This window comes from Pelodiscus sinensis, chromosome 5 (assembly GCF_049634645.1).
Source record: "Pelodiscus sinensis isolate JC-2024 chromosome 5, ASM4963464v1, whole genome shotgun sequence".
Lineage (NCBI taxonomy): Eukaryota > Metazoa > Chordata > Testudines > Trionychidae > Pelodiscus > Pelodiscus sinensis.
In genome coordinates this window covers 120,714,833-120,738,279 of record NC_134715.1, presented here as the reverse complement: position 1 = coordinate 120,738,279, position 23,447 = coordinate 120,714,833, and the positions used below count along the sequence as shown (strand labels likewise).

The 23,447-nt window shown below is 41.1% G+C and overlaps 1 protein-coding gene across 7 annotated transcripts in view; it reads left to right on the top strand.

Annotated features, from left to right (window-relative positions):
- The window catches only part of UVSSA (UV stimulated scaffold protein A), a 91,052-nt gene that overhangs the window by 52,338 nt on the left and 15,267 nt on the right, over positions 1–23,447 (top strand). For 6 of the 7 annotated variants that reach the window (XM_075930915.1, XM_075930914.1, XM_075930918.1 and 3 more), the window contains 4 exons: positions 6,589–6,760; positions 8,865–9,011; positions 15,248–15,431; positions 16,915–17,026. In XM_075930915.1, the coding sequence (XP_075787030.1) occupies positions 6,589–6,760; positions 8,865–9,011; positions 15,248–15,431; positions 16,915–17,026 (615 nt within the window). Of the gene's footprint in view, positions 1–6,588; positions 6,761–8,864; positions 9,012–10,102; positions 10,182–15,247; positions 15,432–16,914; positions 17,027–23,447 lie in introns of those variants that run through there. The other variant, XM_075930919.1, reaches the window with a different exon arrangement.

The following is a 23,447-nucleotide window of genomic DNA, read 5'->3' as shown; positions in this document are numbered from 1 at the left end:
GCTTCAGGCAAATAGGTGCCATTTGGTCAATTTAAACAAAAAGGGGTATTTGGACATTTTTATGATTCTTTCTAAAAGCAGATATTGGAACAAATTTGAACCCAAGTACTGTACTTGTGCTAGATGAAATACAGGGAATAGCTGCATTCTATAGAGGAATTTTACTTCTGAAATCACATTCTGTCTTGTATTTATAATACAAATATAAAAGTTTTATCGGACAATGAATTCTGTCTATTTTGGGGGAGTCTTGCTTTTTCTTGTCACCAAAACTAATTTTATAAACAAATGTTAAAATGTGTACATTATAACAGTATTTTTTTTAATGCTGTAATAATATATTTACCTTTCACATGTTTAGCCACCTTTCTTTTTAAGGTTTAAAATAATGAATCAGTGAAAAATATTCTGTTCTTCCAACCCTTCAGAATTCCTTTATTGATCTTTTGGTTATTGTATACATTTAAATGTCACATTGTTCATTTATCTCTCTTGGCGCGCGCGCGTGTGTGTGTGTGTGTGTGTGTGTGTGTACGTACCTGTCTTGGCTTTTGTGTGTGTGTGTACTTGTCTAACTTAATATGATAACTGAGTGATTTAAACTTTGCCTATACAGTGCAGAGATTCAGGATTGCAAGTAAAATTTTGGAATGAAGTTGGGATTTGTTGTTGAAAATGTGTCGTTCCCTACCCCCAGACTTACAGAACTGCTAATGATTGTTTGAATATTAGCAGTGGCTGGTATATAATGCAAAAAAAAGTCCTGTTGTAGCTGTGACATTAAATAGTTCTTTCCAAAAACGTACTTTTATCCCCATAATTTTTTTTAATCTGATTTAAAAAAAAAAAAAGTTCTGTCCTACAGTCAAACCACCACATATTCTTTTGGGCTAATCTTCATATGAGATGGCTTGTATATTATGACTAGTATATTGTGAAGGAAGTTTAACTAGAACAGTTAAGATTTGGGGAAGTAGAATACCCTTATATCTAGTGGGTATGTCTACACTACAAGCATTGTAGCTGCACACCTTTAGTGCTTCGTTGACATTTATTACAGCAATTTTTTCTATTGCTATAGTAATTCCACCCCCACAAGAAGCAATAGCTTCTTGGTGGAAGAATACTTCCATTTACCTAGCTAGATCTACAATGAGAATTAGGTCAATATAACTGTTGCACAGGGCATGACATTTTTCACAGCCCGAGCAATGTATCTAGAAATTGTAGGTGTAGATCAGTCCATCTTTTATAGTAGTTTGGTTTGATTGTGCTTTGTTGCAAAGCACCTGTTTATTGGCCAGCTACCTTCAATCACTACTATTGATTATGATAAAAATTAGAGATAAGAAAGCATTCCTATTCCAACCCCTTCTGTAAACCCTTTCATTCCTGTATAGTTTTTCAGTGTAATGTTAAGTAATGTTCTTCGAGTGCTTGCCCGTGTCCTTTCTAATGTAGGTGTGTGCTTGCTATCTGTCATGGTGGCTTTGGTGCTTCCTGGAGTAATGTTGGTGTATAGGGCCCTGCCTCCCCACCTTCCCCCTCAGTTTCTTTTTTATTCCTGTGACAGACGCTTCAACTTCTCTCCTCCTTCCATTCATGCAAGTACTCACCTCAGTAGACTTTGCCTTTTCCTGTATATAATTAATTATAGTAGTTAGAATTTACAATTTAGTGTTATTTAGCAGGTACTACATTAGAACCACAGTTATTTGGGTTACTGATTTCCCAGACCTTGGCAGGCCTTCGGGGATTAAGCCATGTGCTGCTTGCCAAAAGCCCATGCTGATTAGTGACCCCTCTCCCTCCCCCCGCCATTCTAGCTGCCTTTAGTGCACAGTAAAACAAAAAAAGCAGTCATGTAGGACTCCAAAGACGAACAAGATGGTTTATTAGGTGGTGATAAATCATTTTGCTAGTCTTTAAAGTGCTACATGACTGCTTATTTTGTTTTACCAAGTTCAGATTAACACGGTTACCTCTCTATTACTTAAATGCATGGGGGAATCACACCAGAGGAAACCCAGTAGGGTTTCAACATAAAGGGTTCAAACCCCTTTCCATAAAGGATGGAGGCCAAAGATTTAAATTCCTCCTTATGGAGGCAGTTCTCTGTTCCTCCTTTCTCCCACCTTTGTTGCAACAGAGCCATTCCAACTTTGCACCAGGAACCTCTGCCTTGGTGAGAAGTGCAGCAGTTTCTCTGAGAGACAGGCAGTGCTACTCTGCCTCTCTGGCATCAAGGAAGGACTCTTCATCCATATCCCAGTACTTTTGGCACCTCCAGAGTTCTCTGGCACAGAGGAGGCTTATGCTTCAATGAGACTCATGACATCACTTCCGGTTGGTAGTGATGAAGTAAAGGCAAATAAAAATGGACAAGTGTCACTCCACAACTCTGAGGTCCACCAGACTCAGGGACCTGACAGTGTGCTATGTTACCTGTGGTGGGTGACTCAGACTCTACAGCTACTAGTTCAAAACCATTGACTCAAGATCAGGGAAGGGAGCTGTCAAGTCTGGTACAGTTGGACTCTACACTGAGAGCGAGCCATCAGAGTTGCAGCGTTGACATTTGAGCTACTGACTCTCCCAAGAGTTCTATCCCCCCAGTTGTGAATGGGCACTGGAGACTAGAACTTGAGGCCACACGTGCTGTCTTAGGGGAACTAACAATGACATAGCACAGGTCACTTCCCTTCCGAGCACAACTCTCTGGCTCCAACTGGTACCATTCCATTGTGATCGCCAAGAAGCAACTCTTTGCAGTCACACTCTGAGACAGAATCTTACACTTCCTCCCAGAAGACAACATTGGTCTAATAACTAGTACACAACAGCTAACATGAGCCAAATTTTACTGACAATGGCATGGCTAGCACAGTGGCAGATGCCTGTGCAATGGGATTGCTGGAATCCCTAAGCATTCCAGGTAGTTCAGGGTCACAGTTGCAGAGATACAACTCTGTTGGAGTGTAGAGCTTCCCTGCTGCTTCCCTTGGTACAGGAAATACTTCAGGACCCAGTGCCAAAGGATAAGAAAAGAGCCAGGTACCTGTCTATACAGCTTCCTTGTCTTCTCCTAATGAAGTGGTGGTGGGGACATTGATTGCAGCCTGTCAGGACAACTATTGAGTGTGCCTGGAACTATTCAGAATGGTTTCCTGAAACCTGGGGGTCCAGGCTGAGGAAATTTCAGAATCCTCCCATGCCCAGATGGACATCTTGACCACTTTGGGGCTATCATGAGTGACTTTACCCCAGAATAAAAGGAAAAACTATGTAGCACTCAAAAAACTAACAAGGTGGTTTAATAGGTGATGAGCTTTCGTGGGCCAGACCCACTTCCTCAGATCATATTCTGGAAGAGAATTGGCATGGCCATATATACCAAAGGAATACAACGAAAAAAATGAACACGTTATTAAACTGGCAAATCAGATTTAGTACAGAAGATGGGGTGAGGGAGAGGGAAGGAGGGAATAGCTATGAGTCACTGAATGGCTAATCAGGGGTGATAAGTGGGGAAGCTATCTTTGTAATGGTTAAGGTAATTAGCATCTTTGTTAAGGCCCATTCATAAAGTGTCAATTTAAGTATGAAAGAAATAATGTGTTCACTTTTTTCATTGTATTCCTTTGGTATATATGGTCATGCCAGTTCTCTTCCAGAATATGATCTGAGGAAGTGGCTCTGGCCCATGAAAGCTCATCACCTATTAAATCATCTTGTTAGTCTGTAAAGTGCTACATAGTTTTTCCTTTTGTTTTAGCAAGATCAGACTAACACGGCTACCTCTCTTTTTATTATTTACCCCAGAATGGCACTATTCCAGAATACAATAAGACCTTGTGGAAGACTTCAGCCTCTTTGCAACCCACAGCAAAGCAGAGGAAAAAATGCCCTTTGTTCCTTCAAAGGGCATTTGAATTCTTATACATCCATCCTCCTCCAGGGTGTCTACTATACTTGTCCTTGGAAGGTAGCCTTTCATCACTTTGGCCAGAAGGGTCTCAGAGATGAGAGCCCTTCAGAATCTTCAGACCTTGTCTTCAATGACAAAGTCCAAATGTGCCTTCACCAAGCCTTCCTCCCAAAGTGGGTATCGCAATTCCACAATTACCAGCACATTTTCCTCCTGATCGTATACAAAGAGCAGAGACTTTGTTCATTAGCTATCAAATATATGCTGGCCTTCTATATAGAAATGACTAAATTGTTTAGGAAGTCTACTTAGCTTTTCATGGCATTGGCAGATGTGATGAAAGATCTACTGCTGTCAACCCAGAGAATTTCTTTGTAGATTACTTCTTGTGTCTGCACATGCAACGACCCAGAGAAAATCCCTGCTCCAACTCTGACAGCACATTTCACAAGGGCGCAAGTTTCTCAGTGGCATTCATGGCATAGGTTCCCAATCACAATATCTGCAGAGTGGCAATGTGGTCTTCAGTCCACACTTTTGCAACTCCATATGCCTTTACTTATTATGCCAGAGATTATGGGGATTTGGCAGAGCAGTGCTCCAGTCAGCTTGTTATTGAACTCTGAATACTCCTGCATCTGCTTGGGAGTCCCCTATACTGGAATGGACAGGAGCAAGCACTCACAGAAGAAAAAATGCTTACTAAACTTTTGCAACTGTTCTTTGAAATGTGTTGCTCATGTCCATTCCACAACCCATCCTCCTATTCTTCTGTCAAAGCTATCTGGCAAGAAAGAACTGAGGGGGCAGCAGGCCTTCTGTATCGGAACTCTGAGGGCACAACTGCAAGGGGCACCAGAGCTCATCAGGTAGATACTACGAACATAACTTTCCAGCTGCGGTGCATACACCTGCTTTGGAATGGACATGAGCAACACATCTCAAACAAAAGAGAAATAACTTAAAAAAAACCACTTCAGTGATGATCTCCACAATGTTCCTTGACAGGCTCTGCAGTCTGATAGATCTGCCTGTTAAGATTGCGCCTCTTCTCAATATTTAGCCTATATTTTCCTCTGCTCAGTTTCATCCTATTACTCTTAATTATTGTTGCCTATATCTAGCTGGTTTCCAGTAAATTTTGCAGTGCTCATCTCAAAGCCAATGTAATGAATTTTTACATGTAATTTTTTTGGGCAATGTGTTAAACAGTCACTTGCTCAATGCTCAAGCTAAAAAGTAGAAGCGAAAGTAATATTCAGTGTTGTCAGTTAACAAATGAAGGTGGGAAATCTGTTATTTTTCCCCCAAATGAAGGCTGCAACAGTTGGTTCAAAATTTCATTGCTTTGGAATGAAAGTTTTTGTTGTCTAGTTCTGAGCAGTTTGTACTTGGGTTCACTTTCTTTATAAAGCTGCTTACTTTATTTGTTTGAGAAGTGAAAATGCAAGCTGTTGGTAAGTGCATGTGATCTCGTCTCCCTCTAGTGGCTGGCCATCATGGAGAATCAGAGCCTGTTACTAGTACCTGCTAATGGAGTTGCTGTTTTAGTTCACCAGAGAGAGGTCTGTCTAAATTGAATCTAATTTTCACTCATCTTAACTGTCTTTCTGCCTACGTAAAACAATTATATTGCCCCCATCACTGTATGAGCTGGGCTTTTGGTGCTGAAGATCTTGCAGTCGGTTTTTTCCTTAATCATGGCAGATTGTCATAAGGGTGCTGCTTTGATGGGCATACCCTCTGCTTCTATGAACCGTTAGGTAGATGCTTTGTCTTTGAAAGTGAAGAATGCTCTTTTTTTCTGATGGAACCTTTTCTTTCATAGATAACCAGTAGATTGCATCTGTTTGAGAATAAACAAACAGATCGAAGCTCTTTAAATTGTCAATGAAGCTGTTTCTCCTCTTGCAAAATACGTAGGAAAAGAGATCACATATACAACCCTCATAGGGTGGAAGTTGATGTTGGACCTGCTACATCAGTGCTACACTACTAATGGATATCCCTTCAGTAGAATTATTCCTCTGTGCCAAGTTTTGGTCTGCTTTACCCAAGGAGAATTCTACTTGAAGCATTCACAGCACAGAAGAGCCAATGGCTATTATGTCTGGTTTTCCTTCTGCTGCTGCTCTGTAATTTCATTTTTGTGTATTTTTGTATTACTGTATATAGGGAACTTATGTTTAGCATCACTCATGGATATAATGCTAACAGTTCCTTTCACTTACTGTAATTCAAGGTAGAGTAGTGAGTATGGTGAGGAATCTGAGATGGCAAATGTGAGAATACTACCAGCAACCATCATGTCAAAAAACAGAGTAGCAATTTGGACATCTTTTTGTTGTTTAACTTTTCTTTCCTGGGCGATAATACAAATGTTACAATGAGGCTGTACTGTGGATAATACAAATGTTACAATGAGGCTGTACTGTGGATATGTTTATAACAAAATAATAATAGTTTTCCCCTAGTAAAAGTAGTGCTTTATCTATTGGCTTGTGTCAGTAAAATGCTAGTTAATGCCATTGCAATAAAAAATAGTAACATAGTCAGTCTACCTGCTCCTTTGCTAATGTTACCAAATACTCTGGAGTAATGCTAAGACTTCTTTTTAAAGGCTTTATTTTTCCCCTCATAAATATGCTATTTTTTTGCAGGGTTAGAGCCCCAATCACCTACGAAAGCATTAGCAAAAGGAATGATAATGAGGCCAACTTTGCTGAACTCCCAATCACAAAGAAATGAAGAGGAACTTGATCCAACCTGTGCCGCTGCAACATGGAAACTTATTCAAGATAAACTACATAAGTTACCACCCATAAATACCAGGTCATGGTTATTTTACCTGTTTTAGAATCATTTCTGTGATGTTCCTTGACCATGTAACATAAAAAAGCACTCCCAGAAAGTACATGCAGAAATGGGGCAAGCTAGAAGAGATCAGGCCAGTTTGAGAATCTCTGGAAGTTGTAACCTTGGGGGGGGGGGGGGGGGAGTGGTTACATGGTTAGTACTAGGGAGGTCATGAGCTGTCTGCCTCTATCCCAAACCCTGCTTTGCCTCTAGCATTTAAATATGAAAAATGGTGTTTAATTTATAATGGGGGGGAAGGAGGGAGAGAGTCATACTTACAGGCTTGCTGTATGAAAGGGTAAGTAACAAAATTTTGAGAACCACTGGATTAGGCAATACAATATTACTTTTATGTGTTTAGAATAATAATTCTTTATATGCAGTCTTAACACATATTTGGGTTTTGCTAATTGTTTTTTTTTGTAGATTTTTTTAGAAAATCTTTCACTAAGAACTTTTTGTAGAGATCCCAAAAAAGGTTCTGTTTGCTGGGGGAATGTTTTGTTTTGGAACTGAACAGGTAACCCTAATGCTAGGTTAGCAAATAAATAATTTCAAAAGCCACGGATTTCCTATGGATTTACTATGTTATAAATGCCAGCTTTTGAGGCCACTCGTTCTGATTTCAAATAACTATCTTTTGTAAATCCAAGTCAGAGCTTGCTGAAATTTCAGTCCTGGCTATGAATTACACGTCTTTCAAAATTACAAATACATTGCAAATAGAGGTTGTTAATAACTATGAACAAAACATTATAGTTCTTTCAAAAGTTTTTGCAACTGAACATTGATTTTATAACTTTGAAACTTTATTATGCAAAAAATAAATTGTTTTTAAACCATCTTAATTTAAACGAAACAGGGCACAGAAACAGTTTTCTTACCCTGTCAAATCTTTATTTTTAAGTTTTTCCTTTATTTTTGGTAGTTTAACACATTACTACACTACATTTGCTTGTATGTATGTATGTATTTATTGTTTCTGTTGCTGCCTGATTGCTTACATCCAGTTCCAAAGGAGGTGTATGGTTGAACAGTCAGTCTGTAACTCTGGCTTTCAAAACTCTGGGGTTTTACTGCTGAGATGCCATGGTTGCAGATTTGTGAGGGTGGACCCTACTATTACTTGTGACCAGAGTAACCTGGTAATAGACTGAAATCTTCCAAAATGAAAAAAACTAGCAGAAGCTGAAGTTCTATCTTGCAAAGGCAAAGTGCTGTACTTTATTAGTTTTCTCCAGGGTTTAATCTATGCGAATAACAAACTTTAGTATTTTTTCAACTTAGAAATCTAAATTTTAGTGTGTGTGTGTTTTAATAATGTAAGTTACTAGAGCCATCATAATTTAGGCTACTGAAGTGCTTAGACTTCTGCAACTTCATTGTTTGCATTTAGTGAATTGTCATCTAACATTACATAACTAGTATTGTGGCCTTCTCTAGTCAAATAGTGGATCATTTTTCCTTTACTTTCTAATGATACCTGGTACAAGCCTCTCTATTAATATACTTAGAAATATTGTGTTTTCATACAACTGACAACCTCACCTGCCTCTTCTTTATACACATTTGTACTTCTGCAACACAAAAATTCTGCTTAGGGAAAGGCTGAATTGGTGGTGGTGCCAAAAATTCCTATGCAAATCTGGGAGATGGAATGCTATGAACAGAAAACAAGGAGGTTGCAATCTATGTAATGACAAGACAAACATGGACATAAATCTAAAGAAGCAAGACAGTTCTGAATTAGGTTTGCAACATCGCCCTCACTGTGGCTTCAGTTGTACTACATCATTTATGATCCATTATTGCATCACATATAGACTTTTAGGGTCCCACAAGACTGGAAAAAAATTTAAGAAGCATGAGCTGAGTGTTCAGATAAGCTTAATATATATTGTGCTTTGCTTATATGACAGCATCACAGTCTATATCCTAAAGAACAAACCAAGTAATTTAGACAGTAGAAGTCCTAGTGGATATTGGATAACATGAGTTGTTGGTGCAAAAGGTTAGCAAAAGCAGAGAAATAGTTGTGATCATTATTGTTCTCTATTGACATTTTATTATCTTTCTCCAGTGCAAATCCTGAGCCAGCAGCTTCAGGAAAGCCTGACAGTGAGGCAGGAAAACTAGAAGAAGAAAGAGCTAAAGCTCCTGTAATACCCTTTGGATTAGATCTTTACTACTGGGGACAGGACCAGCCAACTGCTGGCAAGATTCTCAAGTAAATATACTTTGATTTTGATTTTAAGAAACAAAAATAATAGTTTAGGCTAAGAGGTTGTGCAGGGGATGAATGCTATGGCTTTTGATAATTATTTTTCTCCTTTCCTTTGAAATAAGTGATCCATAAACTTTCTTGATAATACCAACTTACAATTATATGTATTTTGAGATTATATTATTTGAATTAAATATCTGAGTATTTCAAAGCATATCTGCATGATGGTGGCACCTAATTCACCTAGTACAACACAGTATGAGACAGACCCTGCCTTGAAGAGTGTGCAATCTAAATAAGATGGATGTAGATGAAAGGAAGGATTATTATTCCCATTTTTAAAGATGGAGAACAGAGGCAAAGTCATTTGCCCATAGTCACTCAAGAAATTTGTGGCAGAACTGAAAACTGCACACAGATCCCTGAGCCCCAGCTCAGTGCCTTTAACAATATAACCATTGTTCTTCCTTGTTTAGGAAAGTGCTGTGCTTTCTTGTGCACAAACTGGTGCCAGCTTTATGGCAGCACAAGCAACACTAGGGCAATTTATATCTGCACCTCAGACATTTGTTTTTAAATGACAATTTTAAAGCCCATTCATAGCCCTGGCATTATTATTAATAACCTGGCATTCAAAGCCCTTCCATTTTTTTCTCACATTGTCAGTCATGGGTATGCATCTGCTGGCTCCAAATAGGCAGGAGATTTCCATTTCTCTACTAAAGAAAGTATCAATATCTGCTGAAGAAATTGGCATTGAAGCACCACGAAAGTGTAGGGCCTGTAAAAGATTGGAAGTATCTGTATGTGTGGCTAATCAAAAAGATAAATTCTCATGGCCTCGTTTATATTATTTTGAGTGTTTTCTTACTAAAGCAAAATAGCTTAATCACAATTAGCTTTGTGTGACTATCTTTAGTAATAATGTTGTACTAACAAACCATAAATGCTCCTGCAGCATGAAATCTCAGGGAATATCTTCATCAGCTTTTCCACATTTCTGCACAAATGTTCCTGGCCATAGGGTCTTTTGTTCTGCCTTTCATTACAGATGATGGTGTTAAACATTTTCTCTTTCATACTTCACTTTCCAGAAGAACAGAAAACTGCATGTTCTACTGTTCTTCTCTAACGCATCAGTTTCTAATGCCTTCTTGGACAGAAACTCAAATGGTAATTGATTTTTCATTGCTTTGTTATGATTCACCCAATTTGAGTTAGGTCACTGAGGTAACAGTTGCAGAAAATAGCAACAGGTGTGGCAATGTTTTTGTGCCCCCAAATAATGTAAAACCCTGCACAGACTTTGTGTTATTGAGAGGCAATGAGGAGTCACTTTAGGAAGTGAAATTTGATGAAAGCATGATGCTTTAACACACTGACTCTCAAGTCTGTCCGGTCCTATGAGGTCAGTTCTTTAAAGTCTATAAAATGGTAACGCTTTTCAGTGAAGTCTTAAGATGTATTTGTCTGTGATACTGCCCAAGTGTCAGAAAGGCTTTATTATACATTGCAAATGAGGTATTCGAGTCATAAGTGAAATCAAAAGCATATTTCACTGCCTGCCTGCCTAGAACCTATACTGTTTTATTTTTATGCTTCCCAATAAAAGAGAAGGTATACTTCTAAACCTTATAGTCAATAACTACAGATATTCCAATCTAACCAATGATGATTTAACCAACTGCACACACATGATACTCTTGACACCTGGGTAGAATATACTTACTGAAAAATGAGAGTAGACATTAACAGTTCCTTTCATTTTATCTGTGATAGAAATAAATACCTCACAAGATTTGTTGAAAAATAAAGAAGGAAATATATGCAGCATTTATACAGATTTGTCATTTTTAAAATCGGATATAGAAAATCTTAAACTTTCACGTGTTTCACACTATAACGTGTTAATAAGACTATTTGAGAGTAATTTTTATAGGGATATATTACTAAGTCTTACTAAAGACTTTTGATACTGTCTTGTGTGACCTTCTCTCAAACAAGCTAGGGAAATACAGTATAGAGGGACTGGCTATAAGATGGGTGCATAATGAATTGGAAAACCACTCCCAGGGAGTAGTTAACCTCTCCTCATATGGGACTCGTTCCAAACCCCTAATCATTTTAGTTGCCCTTTTCTGAACCCTTTCCAAGGCCAAAATATCTTTTTCGAGGTGAGGAGACCACATCTGTACACAGTATTCAAGATGTGGGCGTACCATAGTTTTATACAGGGGCAGTAAGATATTCTGGGTCTTATTTTCTATCTCTTTCCTAATCATCATAGAATCATAGAATAATAGGACTGGAAGGGACCTCGAGAGGTCATCGAGTCCAGCCCCCCGCCCTCAAGGCAGGACCAAGCATCCTATTTGCCTTTTTGACCACCGCTGCACACTGTCCACGATAACTCCCAGATCTCTTTCCTGATTTGTTGTAGCCAAATTTGCCACCATCATACTGTACGTATAGTTGGGGTTATTTTTCCCGATGTGCATTACTTTACACTTATCCACATTAAATTTCATTTGCCATTTTGTTGCCCAGTCACTCAGTTTGGTGAGATCTTCTTGGAGTCCCTCACAGTCTGCTTCTGTCTTGACTATCCTAAACAGTTTGGTATCATCTGCAAACTTTACTACCTCACTGCTTACCCCTTTCTCCAGATCATTTATGAATAAGTTGAAAAGGATTGGTCCCAGGACTGACCCTTTGGGGACACCACTAGTTACCCCTCTCCAATCTGAAAATTTACCATTTATTCCTACCCTTTGTTTCCTGTCTTTTAACCAGTTCTCAATCCAAGAAAGGACCTTCCCTCTTATCCCATGGCCATGTAATTTATACAAGAGTCTTTGGTGAGGGACCTTGTCAAAGGCTTTCTGAAAATCCAGCTATATCTACTGGATTTCCCCTTGTCCGCATGTTTGTTAACCCCTTCAAAGAACTCTAACAGATTAGTAAGACAGGATTTCCCTTTACAGAAACCATGTTGACTTTTGTCCAACAAATTATGTCCTTCTACACGCTTCACAATTTTATTCTTTACTATTGTTTTGACTCATTTGCCCGGTACTGAAGTTAGACTTACCGGTCTGTAATTGCCAGGATCGCCTCTAGAGCCCTTTTTAAATATTGGTGTCACGTTGGCTACCTTCCCGTCATTAGGTACGGAAGCCGATTTAAAGGATAGGTTACAAACCACAGATAATAGCTCAGCAATTTCCCATTTGAGTTCTTTTAGAACCCTTGGATGAATGCCATCCAGTCCTGGAGATTTGTTAACATTAAGTTTTTGCATTTGTTCCAACACCTCCTCTAATGACACTTCAATCCGGGACAGTTCCTCAGATTCATCACCCACAAAGGACGGTGCAGATTCGGGATCTCCCCAACGTCCTCAGCCGTGAAGACTGAAGCAAAGAAATCATTTAGTTTCTCCGCAATGGCTTTATCATCCTTGATTGCTCCTTTCATAGCTCGATCATCTAGGGGACCCACAGGTTTTTTAGCAGGCTTCCTGCTTCTAATGTACTTAAAAAACATTTTGTTATTTCTTTTTGAGTTTTTGGCTAGCTGTTCCTCAAAATCTTTTTTTGCTTTTCTTATTACATTTTTACCCTTGATTTGACAGTGTTTATGTTCCTTTCTATTTATCTCACTAGGATTGGACTTCCACTTCTTAAAAGATACCTTTTTGTCCCTCACTGCTTCTTTTACATGGTGGTTAAGCCACGGTGACTCTTTTTTTAGGTCTCTTGCTATGTTTTTTAATTTGGGGTATACATTTAAGTTGGGCCTCTATTATGGTGTCTTTAAAAAGTTTCCATGCAGCTTTCAGGGATTTGGCTCTAGACACTGTGCCTTTTAATTTCTGTTTAACTAACCTCCTCATTTTTGTGTAATTCCCCTTTTTGAAATTAAATGCCAGGGTGCTGGACTGCTGAGGTGTTCTTCCCACCACAGGAATGTTGAATGTTGAATGTTATTATATTATGGTCATTATTCCCAAGCGGTCCTGTAACGGTTATATCCTGGACCTGATCCTGCACTCCACTCAGGACTAAATCGAGACAGAGGAAGTGGACCCTCTTTCTACTGCAGTCTCCCTCCTTTTGCTCCCCCCGGTGTGTCTATTAGGGAAATGGGATTGGATGTAGGGTTTTCCTGTGCCTGTTTAACACTTCTGCAAAGGAGCACCTGAATTGGCCGGGCCCCCTGGTCACCGACCCCATTGGCCAAGTGGTTAATCCACCATTGGATGTAATGTGGTAATCTTAAACGAGAAATTGGGGGAAGACCATTTATTTGGAAATGGACACCTGTCAGTCTTAAACAACATTTTAAAGAATGTCTTCAATATAGCAGTTGTTGTACCCTTGATGGCTATAATTCATTAATATATCTGTGTACAAGGAAGGAAAATTTTAACAACCTACTACTATAGATTCATAGAACTGGAAAGAACTTTGAGAGGTCATCAAATCCAGTCTCCTCCACTCATGGCAGGACCAAGCACCATCTACTCCAGGGGTGAAGAACAGTGTTCCCTCTAGAATTTTCCATCTGTTAGCAGAATTAGTTTTGTCTTGCGCACCAATATTGACGTCATTTGCACAGGATGCACAGCCTCACCGTGGCCCAGTTCTAGCTGTAGCGCATGGGCTATTTTTCCACCCACCCACCCTCGTCATGTGGCCCCAGCTGCCGGAGCATCACCCATGCCACACTGACCCTCCACTGCCGCCAGGACTCTCTCTACCAGGGCCTCTGCAGCCCAGGATTCCCTTGCTCCACCTGGGCCATGTGATGGCTGCACATTTTTAGCACTTCCACCCTGGCCCAGGAGCAGCTGCACCATGGTCCCGGCAGCACTCCCAGAACACGGCATGGCCACCCGCTATGCAGCCCAGCCCAAGGGAGCAGCTGGGGCCATGGCTGCATGGCAGCTGCTGGGTCCAGGACTGCGGTACTATTTTTAGTACGACTGTCTGGGCCCTGGCAACCGCCATGCAGCCATGGCTCCAGCTGCTTCCAATGGCAAGGTGATGTGCTGGGTGGCTGAAGCCGGGACTGTGGTACTATTTTTAGTACCGTGCCCCCGAGAGCAGCTGCTGATGCCGGGACTGCAGCTGGGGTCGCAGTGCTATTTTTAGTCCAGGCTCCAGCTCCTGGCTGCCATGTGGTGGCTGCCCAGATGTTTCTGGGGCGAGGCAGCCACCAGCCGTAAGACCCTTCCCCGGGGAACTGCTGTGGCCACAGTTGCATGGTTCTACTGAGGAGGTGGGCAGGGCTGAAATTTTTGGTGTGCGCCCACGCAGGCACACACCTTAGAGGGAACCTTGGTGGGGAACCTTTTTTGGGTCATGGGCCACTGACCCACAGAAGAATCAGTCAGGGGCCCCATACAAGTGAGAAACAAAAGGGGGGAAAAAACAAAACAAATCCTCACTGACATGGCCCCCATCTGAGAAGGGGAAGACACTCCCCACATTCCCCTCCCACAGCAGACCAGGCTAGTAGATTTTGTCTGTTCCTGTCCTGAGGAGAGGCGGCGGAGGGCTGGAGCACCAGCACTGGCTCCCCAATGCTCGGATCCTTGCAGGTAGGATCCATGCAAGCCAGGGGCCACATCCAGCCCCCTGGGTAGTAGGTTCCCCATCCCTGATATAGACCATACCTGACAGGTGTTTGTCTAACCTGCTCTTAAAAATCTCCAATGATGGAGATTCCACAGCCTCCCTAGGCAATATATTCCAGTGGTTAATCACCCTGACAGTTAAGAAGTTTTTTCCTAGTATCCAGCTTAAACCTCCCTTGCTGCAATTCAAGCCCATTGCTTCTTCTCTTATCAGAGGTAAGGAGAATAATTTTTCTCCCCCCTTCTTGTAACCTTTTAGATACTTTAATGTACTTAGTGTTCCATTGTTAACTCATGTATAGCTTGTGGTCCCCTATGACAACTAGATCCTTTTCTGCATTATTTCTTCTTAACTACTTTGCATTTGTCCTTATTGAGTTTTGTCCTACCATTCTTGCCATCTAGTACGAAGCCGTTTTGTTTCCTGAAAGAAAGTGTTGTTAAAGATTTATGTGCATGTTTTTAACTACTGTTTTACCTGCTGAGCTGAGTTCTAAGCCAGCTGACTCCGGTGAGACTATAGAGGTTAATAGTAAGTACAGAACTTGGTTTATGTTCAAAATTGTCCAAAAGGTATCTGTGTTCTTTGTTTTGCTAGATTTTCTTCTCAACATCGATTTTGGGCACCCAATGAATTGGAGGAAGAGGTGGAAAACAAGGAAGTAGCTGATATGTTAAAAAGTAGATGCATAACTTTTTCTGGCAAGTTTGAACCAGTGAAACATAAATGTCGAGCATTATTGTCTGATGGGAAACTATGTGAAAGACAGGATAGGTTTAAGGTGAGCACCTAATATCTTAATTTCTGGAATATGCCATACATAGAAAGGTCACATCAAAAGATTTGTTCAAGAGTTTACATCTCATTGTAAACAAGGCTAAAGGGAATGAAAATTCTTGTTAAATGAAATCTCCACTTGGTTAGTTTAGCCAGACAAATTGATCTTGCAGGTGGGAAGCATGTCTTTGTAAGAGAAAATTGTAAAAAGTGTTTTGAAATAATCTTTGGCATGCATTTTGTATTGCTGCATCTGCTTTTGCCCACAGTGTTGCTACAGTATGACTTCATTTATGATGAATGTCCCTCGGTCCACTGTCACAAATCACAAACTAGTATCTAACAATTGAAGGAAGTATTTTTATTTATGGGGTACCTCATTTAAAAATCAAATATTTAATACAAGATTTCCATATCTTTGTTCCAGAAAAAGTTACCTTATTTTTTTTAATGAATTATTGGACACATTTGCACAGTTTCCTTAAAAATAAACATTTTGTTGAATATGACATTTCTTATTTGAATGGATCAAAATACTTAAAATGGAATACCTGCATGTTAAAGGGTTTATCTTTAAAAATACTAACACAGAATTAAAACCCTGGTTCCAGAGGTGATAGGGCAGCATTCCCACTGTTAAATGACATGTTATTTAAAGCCATTTTACTGGAAGTTCACTTCATTAAGGGCTCAATCCTGTGACACAGATGTAAGCAAGTAGCCGACTAATCAACTTCCCAGTAAGACTAGGCTTACCAGGTAGTTGAGTTGACTACTGACATATTCCCTCCTATTTGCTGCCTCTGTATCGGAAGCAGAAGCTGGTGCTGGGGGGAACCAAATTAAATGCCAGTTTTCACCAACACTGTCTCCATGGTGCTGCCTGCCTATTAGAGGCAGCAGCGTGTGCAGGGGTGGGGGCGGGAAGGCTGCAGCGAAGCAGCCTCTGCCCACGGCAGGCCCAGGCTCTGCCCAGGCAGGCCTGCTCTGACCCCTACGGACCGGGCCTGCTGGACCTGGTACGAGCCAGGTCAGAACAAGCCCGGCCCAGGCCCGGCTCGCGCTGGGTCTGGGAGCTACCCCGCTGTGGCTCTGCATTTTAAATGTAGTAAGAGCCGGGTGGGCAGGCAGCTAATGGATGGTTTTTATCAACTATATGATTAGTCAATAGGGAAAGGCGCTCAGCCCCAGCTTGCACCAGATCCAGGACCTACCCCTGCTGCAGGTCTGCAGTTTAAATGTAGTAGGAGCCAGGTCTCCTGCCTGCCCTGTGAGTCCCTGAGTGTCTTTAACTTCCACAGAAGTCTATTTAAGGTTTCAGCAGTAATTGAGGGCTCTCTACACCTCATAAGAGGTGCTAATAATCTGGTCCAACATACTGGTACCAAGCGTGTAATTTAATTCTAATAACTGACAACTAGAAACATGGGATTATATGGAAATGTTTTTTCTGTAACTCAAAAGTGTCATTTTTTTTCTTCCTGAAGTGCCCTTTCCATGGGAAGATAATCCCTCGGGATGACTCCGGCAATCCTATTAATCCAGAGGACAGAGTCAGAGAAGAAAAGAAGAGGTTTGAGAAGCAGGCAGAACAGCCAGGTTTGTGTGTGAGATTGACTGGAAACATAAAGTGAGGGAGCTGAGAGGATCACTCTGAACATAGGCATAGATATTGAGGGTGCTTTTATACTATATCTTTTCACTGAAGTATTCTTGCTTTGCAGTCATATCTTGATACTGAAACTCACACGGATTTGCAAGTAAACTATGCAACATTAAGATAGATCAACAGGCATTACTGTGATATGATCAGTGTGGCCATAATTCACTGAACAACTGACCTGTTATCAGGCCATTGTGTTAGCTGACTAATACTAAACTGCTTCTAGAAAACAAGGTTAAAGGTAAAGTTTGGGTTATTGCAGTTCTTTGGGTAATAAAAATATTGAACCAATATTATCCAAAGCAATTGTTATTTTTGGTAGCCCAACTTGAAACCGAAAGTGGTGAGCACCTGCCACCTAAAAATCAGATCCCTGGAGAGCATCACAAATAGGGCACCTAAAAATAATTGATCACTTCTTCAAGTAGTGTCCTTATGGGTGCTCCACTGTAGTGTGTTTGTGTCCCTGCACTGCTGATTAGAGAACTTTGGTAGCAGTGCCCATTCAGCCCACATTTGAGCAGTCCCCATCCTTGTGCTCTCCCATAATGCTAATCAGTGTTGCATGGACAAACCCTCTTCAATTGCTTCTCTACCACCTCTGGCTAGAGGCAGAGTATTTAGCGGTCCATTTATCAAATTGTTAACTCTCCAAATACTTGTTAATCATTTCTTTTCTGACACTTAGTTTCCTTGGAATTTCTTTCCTTTAAATTTTTGTTTTAAATGAAATGTGTATGCCCCTTTTCCTCTTCCCTTGTCCAGAGATTATGTTGGGACAGGGTATGACCAGTTCATCTGGCTTTAAGAGATGTCTCAACTAAGAGAAGTGATGGGTGAACTTTCTGACTGTGTCCATTGCCTCCTGGAAAATCATGTTCCTGGAAGTGAGGTTTATGTAACAATTGAAACAGTTGTTCCATAAAGACAGAGAGCTGAGGTTTAAATGCCTTCAAATGGAAGTAGCACTCCAACTGCCTTCAGACCTTCATCAAGATTCATCACAGCCCTTCATATCCAAGGAAAGTGAACCTAAGAAGATGGCAGCAAGCCATTCACACAAGATTTCTTAATAAGGAGTCCCCAGAGGAAACCCCAAGCTAGCCAAAAAAGATCACTAACTTAAGTATCATTGTTATTGAAGGAACAGAAGCTGTCCAAACGCAGTACCCAGCATTCTCATGGTACTTTCCCCATGAAACATGTTGAGTTGGCTAAGGACCCAATGGGCACAGGCAATGAAACACTGGTACTTGGAGTGACACAGATCATACCTTTTGGAAGATTCCATCAGTTCAGACAATGTCAATGTATCCCAAACACTGTGGCTACGTCTACACTGGCCCCTTTTCCGGAAGGGGCATGTTAATTTCAGAAGCCGTAATAGGGAAATCCGCGGGGGATTTAAATATCCCCCGCGGCATTTAAATAAAAATGTCCGCCGCTTTTTTCCGGCTTTTAAAAAAGCCGGAAAAGAGTGTCTACACTGGCCCCGATCCTCCGGAAAAAGCGCCCTTTTCTGGAGGATCTTATTCCTACTTTGAAGCCTGTCTGTTCACTTAACCCAAACTACATCACCAACTCCATTGGTACAGCTGTCCTAGCACTGATACTGGTACTTATGGCACCACAAGACTTCAGATACTCAAAAGACTTCACAGTGCCCCACATACCTAAGTCTCTGCTACTCGATATTGAGGTTCTGGTACCAAGTTTTCCTGCAGCTCCATGTTCCCCTTTGGCATTCATGCTATGCACTTTCAGTCTCCTGTAGGAAGTCAGATAATGAGCGGGAGGAGATAGTCATCCATCACTCCCTTCAGCACCAGGAACTTCTGAGGCACACTTTCTCTGCCTCTGTATCCAGAACCTCTTGAAGAGAGGAGAGAGGAACAGAAAGTCAACATTCAGACTAACATCTCATCTTCCTCACCAAATTAGGCATTGGTGTCTCCTCTACCATCATTAGACTAAACTTTTTCAAGACCTTGCTCAGAGAGTGGCAGACACACTGCTGTTACCACTAAGGATGTGGCCAAATCACTTCATAAGATGCTGGACGTTCTGCACTCCTTTTCCTCATCCAGAGTCCCTCTCCCTACCACAAGGGTCTCTTGGACCCAGTCAAAACTGTATGTAAGACACCTGCATCTGCCCAGCCAATGTGTAAGCTAAGCTGTCTCATAAGAAATACTGTGCCCAGGAAAGGACCCAGGAGTTCTTTTCTCCCATCCACCCCCTAATTAGATCATTGTGCCTCTGGTACCCTCCAGAGGTTGACAACATCAGAGGATGCACACACACCCCCAATAGGGATTGGAAAACCTCAGTCTGTTTGGGAGAAAAATGTATTCTTTCACCATGCTAAAACTCCGCACCACAAATTACCAGGTGCTCAAAATAAGCTGTCTGCTATTTCGAAATTATTTTGAAATAGCGATTTGGCTGTGTAAATGCACTCAAAGTTATTTTGGAATAACAGTCATTATTCCGAAATAGCTTTGCTGTGTGGACATACCCTAAGAATTTATACATCTGGGCAGAAGAGAAAATACTATCCTCAGCCATCAATCAAATCTCGCTCAGCACACTACTCAACCTAACACTTCTACGAGCCACAAAGGAAGAAGTCTAGGTTCTCAAAATGCAAACCATCAGGCCCACAACCTACTTGGTCCCAACCATCCACCTCAAAATGTCAGTTTTAATGGGATTGTCCAGGTGTTGTCAGACCATTCCCTTCAACAACTTCTGATTCTGGCTAACCCTTCACATCCCTGTGGATGTTGCCTTGCTCTGTTCTACAGTAGCTGAGAACAGATGGTATCTGATAAATAGGTGCTAGAGATTGTTCATGATGGATAGTCCATCCATTTCACTTCATTTCTCCCTCCCACAAGTCCCTTCCCCATCTCTTTTCAGAGACCCTTCTCACAAGAACCCATTATGACCACAGATAGACCATTCTTCCTTGTAAGAGCCATAGAACCACTACCTCAACGTTCTACTCAGGAAAGATTTTTACATTCACTACTTCCTATTACCCAAGAAAAAGGGAAGTTGGAGACCCATACGAAATCTCAGAGCACTGAACGAATTCATCAAGGCTCAAAAATTTAAGACTTTCACTTCATCCTGCCAATATAGAATACTTCCTTTTGGCTCCCAAAGTATTCTCCCAGGTCCTTTCTATAGTGGTGGCCCACCTAGATCATGATTTATCCTTACCTTACCTGGACAATTGTCTTCTCAGGGCATGCTCCCTCAACAAAAATCAACAGGTTACCCTTACAGCTATGAATTTATTCTCAAGCTTGGGCCTACAAATCAATGTACCAAAATTGACAGATTAGATGAGTGAGAGTGCTACTTACAAAAAACAGATTCCTCAGTCTCTTCACTCTCATAGGGACAGTGCAGACTAGCCCTCAAATATTGACCAGACATTGCCTTCATCTTCTGGGGCACATAGCCACAGACACATTTGTGAAAGCTCAGGTCAGATTTCTTATGAGATGCCTCCAGTCATGGTTCAACTTGGTTTACAAACTGATTAACGATGGCCTAGACCAGTGGTCACCAACCAGTAGATCTGGATCTACAGGTGATCTTGGAGGCCCTGACAGGTGATCCTGACTGCTTTGGCCAAGAGGCTATCAAGTGAGGGCACTTCACCTGCTCCTCTCCCCACTGCTGCTCATCTCCTGCCCTTTACCTTGGAGCTGTCTCCTCTGGAGCCTTCTGCGTGCTGGGCAGGGCAGGGGATGGAGAAGAAGGGTGCTGATGTCAAGATGCACCCTCCCAATCTGTATGCTTTCTCCACAAAGCAGAGAGGGGGCACAATAGGACTTGGGATGGAGTTTGCTGCCTGCTTTAGGGAGTGGGCCAGGGCAAGGGGAAACCTGCCTTAGCCCCACTGCACCACCAACCAGGAGCCACCTGAGGTAAGCAGTGCCCAGATGGAGCCCACATTCCAATCTCTTACCCCAGTCATGAACTCTCTCCTGCCCTCGCCCTTGAGCATCCAAATACCATCCCAGAGCCTGAACCTACAACCCCTCCTACATCCCACCTGCCTGCCCCAAGAGCAGCTCAGAGCCCCTCTCACACTCCAGATCCCTTAATCAAATACCAGAGCCTGCATCCCTTGTAGAGCCGGGAGTCAGCGGGACTTCTCACTGGCCCGGGCCTGCACATGGAGCTCTGCATTCCTCCTTTGAAATGTACAAGAGCCCCAGCAAGGGCTTTTGTACATTTCAAAGGAGAAATCCAGAAATGCCTATCGAGTAGTCAATAGAAATTCCATCGACTACTCGACTAGTAAATTACTCGTTATTTAACATCTTTAGTGCAGATATCACTATAACATCAAGGCTCCTGTACTGCAATGAATACTGATTCTGTTTTCATTGCCTTAATGCAGAAATTTGGTATTTCCCTCTGACTTCACATTTTTATTTATCCTTCCTTGTAGGAGAGATTGTAAGGAATTAACCTTTAATATAGTTATGCTTCTGTTTCTGATCAGTATTACCAGAAATAAAACTTCTGAAACTGTAAAAAGATGGTGTGCCTTATCCATATCTGTTCCTGGTATGTTGGCATCTTATTTGAATCTAGTCTGGAACCCAATTTTTCAACCATTACCTTCCCCTGTAAATCTCTCTTCAAAGCATAAATTCCATAGTTAGCTATTATGACCCATTATCTGAGAATTGCTACCCCAGCACAAATGGGTATTTAAGTATAAACCAATAGCTCAGGTTTATGTAAAGCAAGAGTGTGATTATCTTGATTTTTTTTTTTAAGAAGTTTTGACCTTTTTTCTTACCTTTATTCTGGCAAAATCTACAGACAGAGAAAGTGTAGTTTCAAATTAGAAACAGAACCTAAAGCCAAGCCTACACCCAAAAGGTAAGTCAACCCAGCTACTATATTGCACAGAGGTGTTGAAAAATCCACACTCCTGAGCAATGTTCCCTCTAATTTTTTCCATCTATGTACATAATAAATTTTGTTTAGTGCACCAAAGCATGTGCAGATGTGCACCACCAATAGAAACACATGTTGCCAGCTGTGAGCACTCTTCCAATCAGCAGGGCGGCACCTGAATCTCTCCTGGGTGGCTGCCCCAGCACTTACCTTAAAGGGAACTCTGCTCTTGGGTGACATATTAAACCAACCTAACTCCTCAATAGATCAGTGGAAGAATTGTTCTGTTGACCTCTTGAGAAGGTAAATTAACTATGCCAATAGGAGACTTACTCCCATCAGAACAGGTAGTGTTTATACCAAAGTGCAACAGTGGCACAACTGTAGTGGTTCAAGTGTAGACGAGCCCTAATGCTCTGTTGTGTTAAAAAAAAAATCACTGACTGAAAACTATTGATTTTTTTTTTCTGTGAAATTGACATTCCTCTAGGCTAGACAGAATTCTTATTTCTATTATTGCATCAGTGTGGTGTTGTTAGTAACACTCTCACCTCTGGCCCAGAAGGATGTGCACTTTAGTCCCACACCAGTTCTGACATTACTGTGCTGCCCTACTGAATGCCATTTTTAAGCTGATATGTCAAACTGAGCTCTCTTCTGCCCAACATTCTCTATCTGTCTGGAAACTCTGGCACTTAGTTTGCTAGCCAAAACTTCCATTAATTTAATTTAAAGTTTATAATGTCTGTATCTTAACTATTATTAAGCATATATGCGCGTTGGTCTTAGTATTTGGTTCATTATTTTTTCCATGCCTAAGAACTTTACAATTGTTAAGATATCCTGTGTTGTCATAACCAGTGTTTAAAAAGTCATGTCTTCCTTGCAAGTGCCTTGTAACAACATTACCAAGTAGGTCAGTGCAGCCGTGAGGAGTGTGCACTTGTTCGTAACACAAGGTAGTAGTTTAGAGATTAAAATAAGCCACCAGATATTATATGTACATTGTTCTTATAGTTGGCATAGTTCCATACAGTAGTAACCATGCAATTCAAAATGAGGCTCAATCGTGATCAAAAGTATATTTCATTCACTGCACAAAAATGCTGAGAGTGTTGGGTGTTTTGGTTCCATACAACCATTTGTGGGAGAGAGGGGAGTAGCACACATTTATTCCACCTTCTCCAATCCTATCCCTTTGCTAGCTATGCTTGTAAGGCTGAAAGAACATGGCATTTAAGCAATGAGTGGCAGATTTGTAAAGATGACAGTAAATAACAAAGCTGCCTTTACTGTTTTAAAGTAATAAATGCATCTATTCCTGTGCCAAATTAAACTGTTTTTTATTTTACTCTTAAATACAAAATTTGGTTTTTTTAGCTAGTAATTTCTAATACATGCCAGAATGTAAAGATTTCCTGGGGG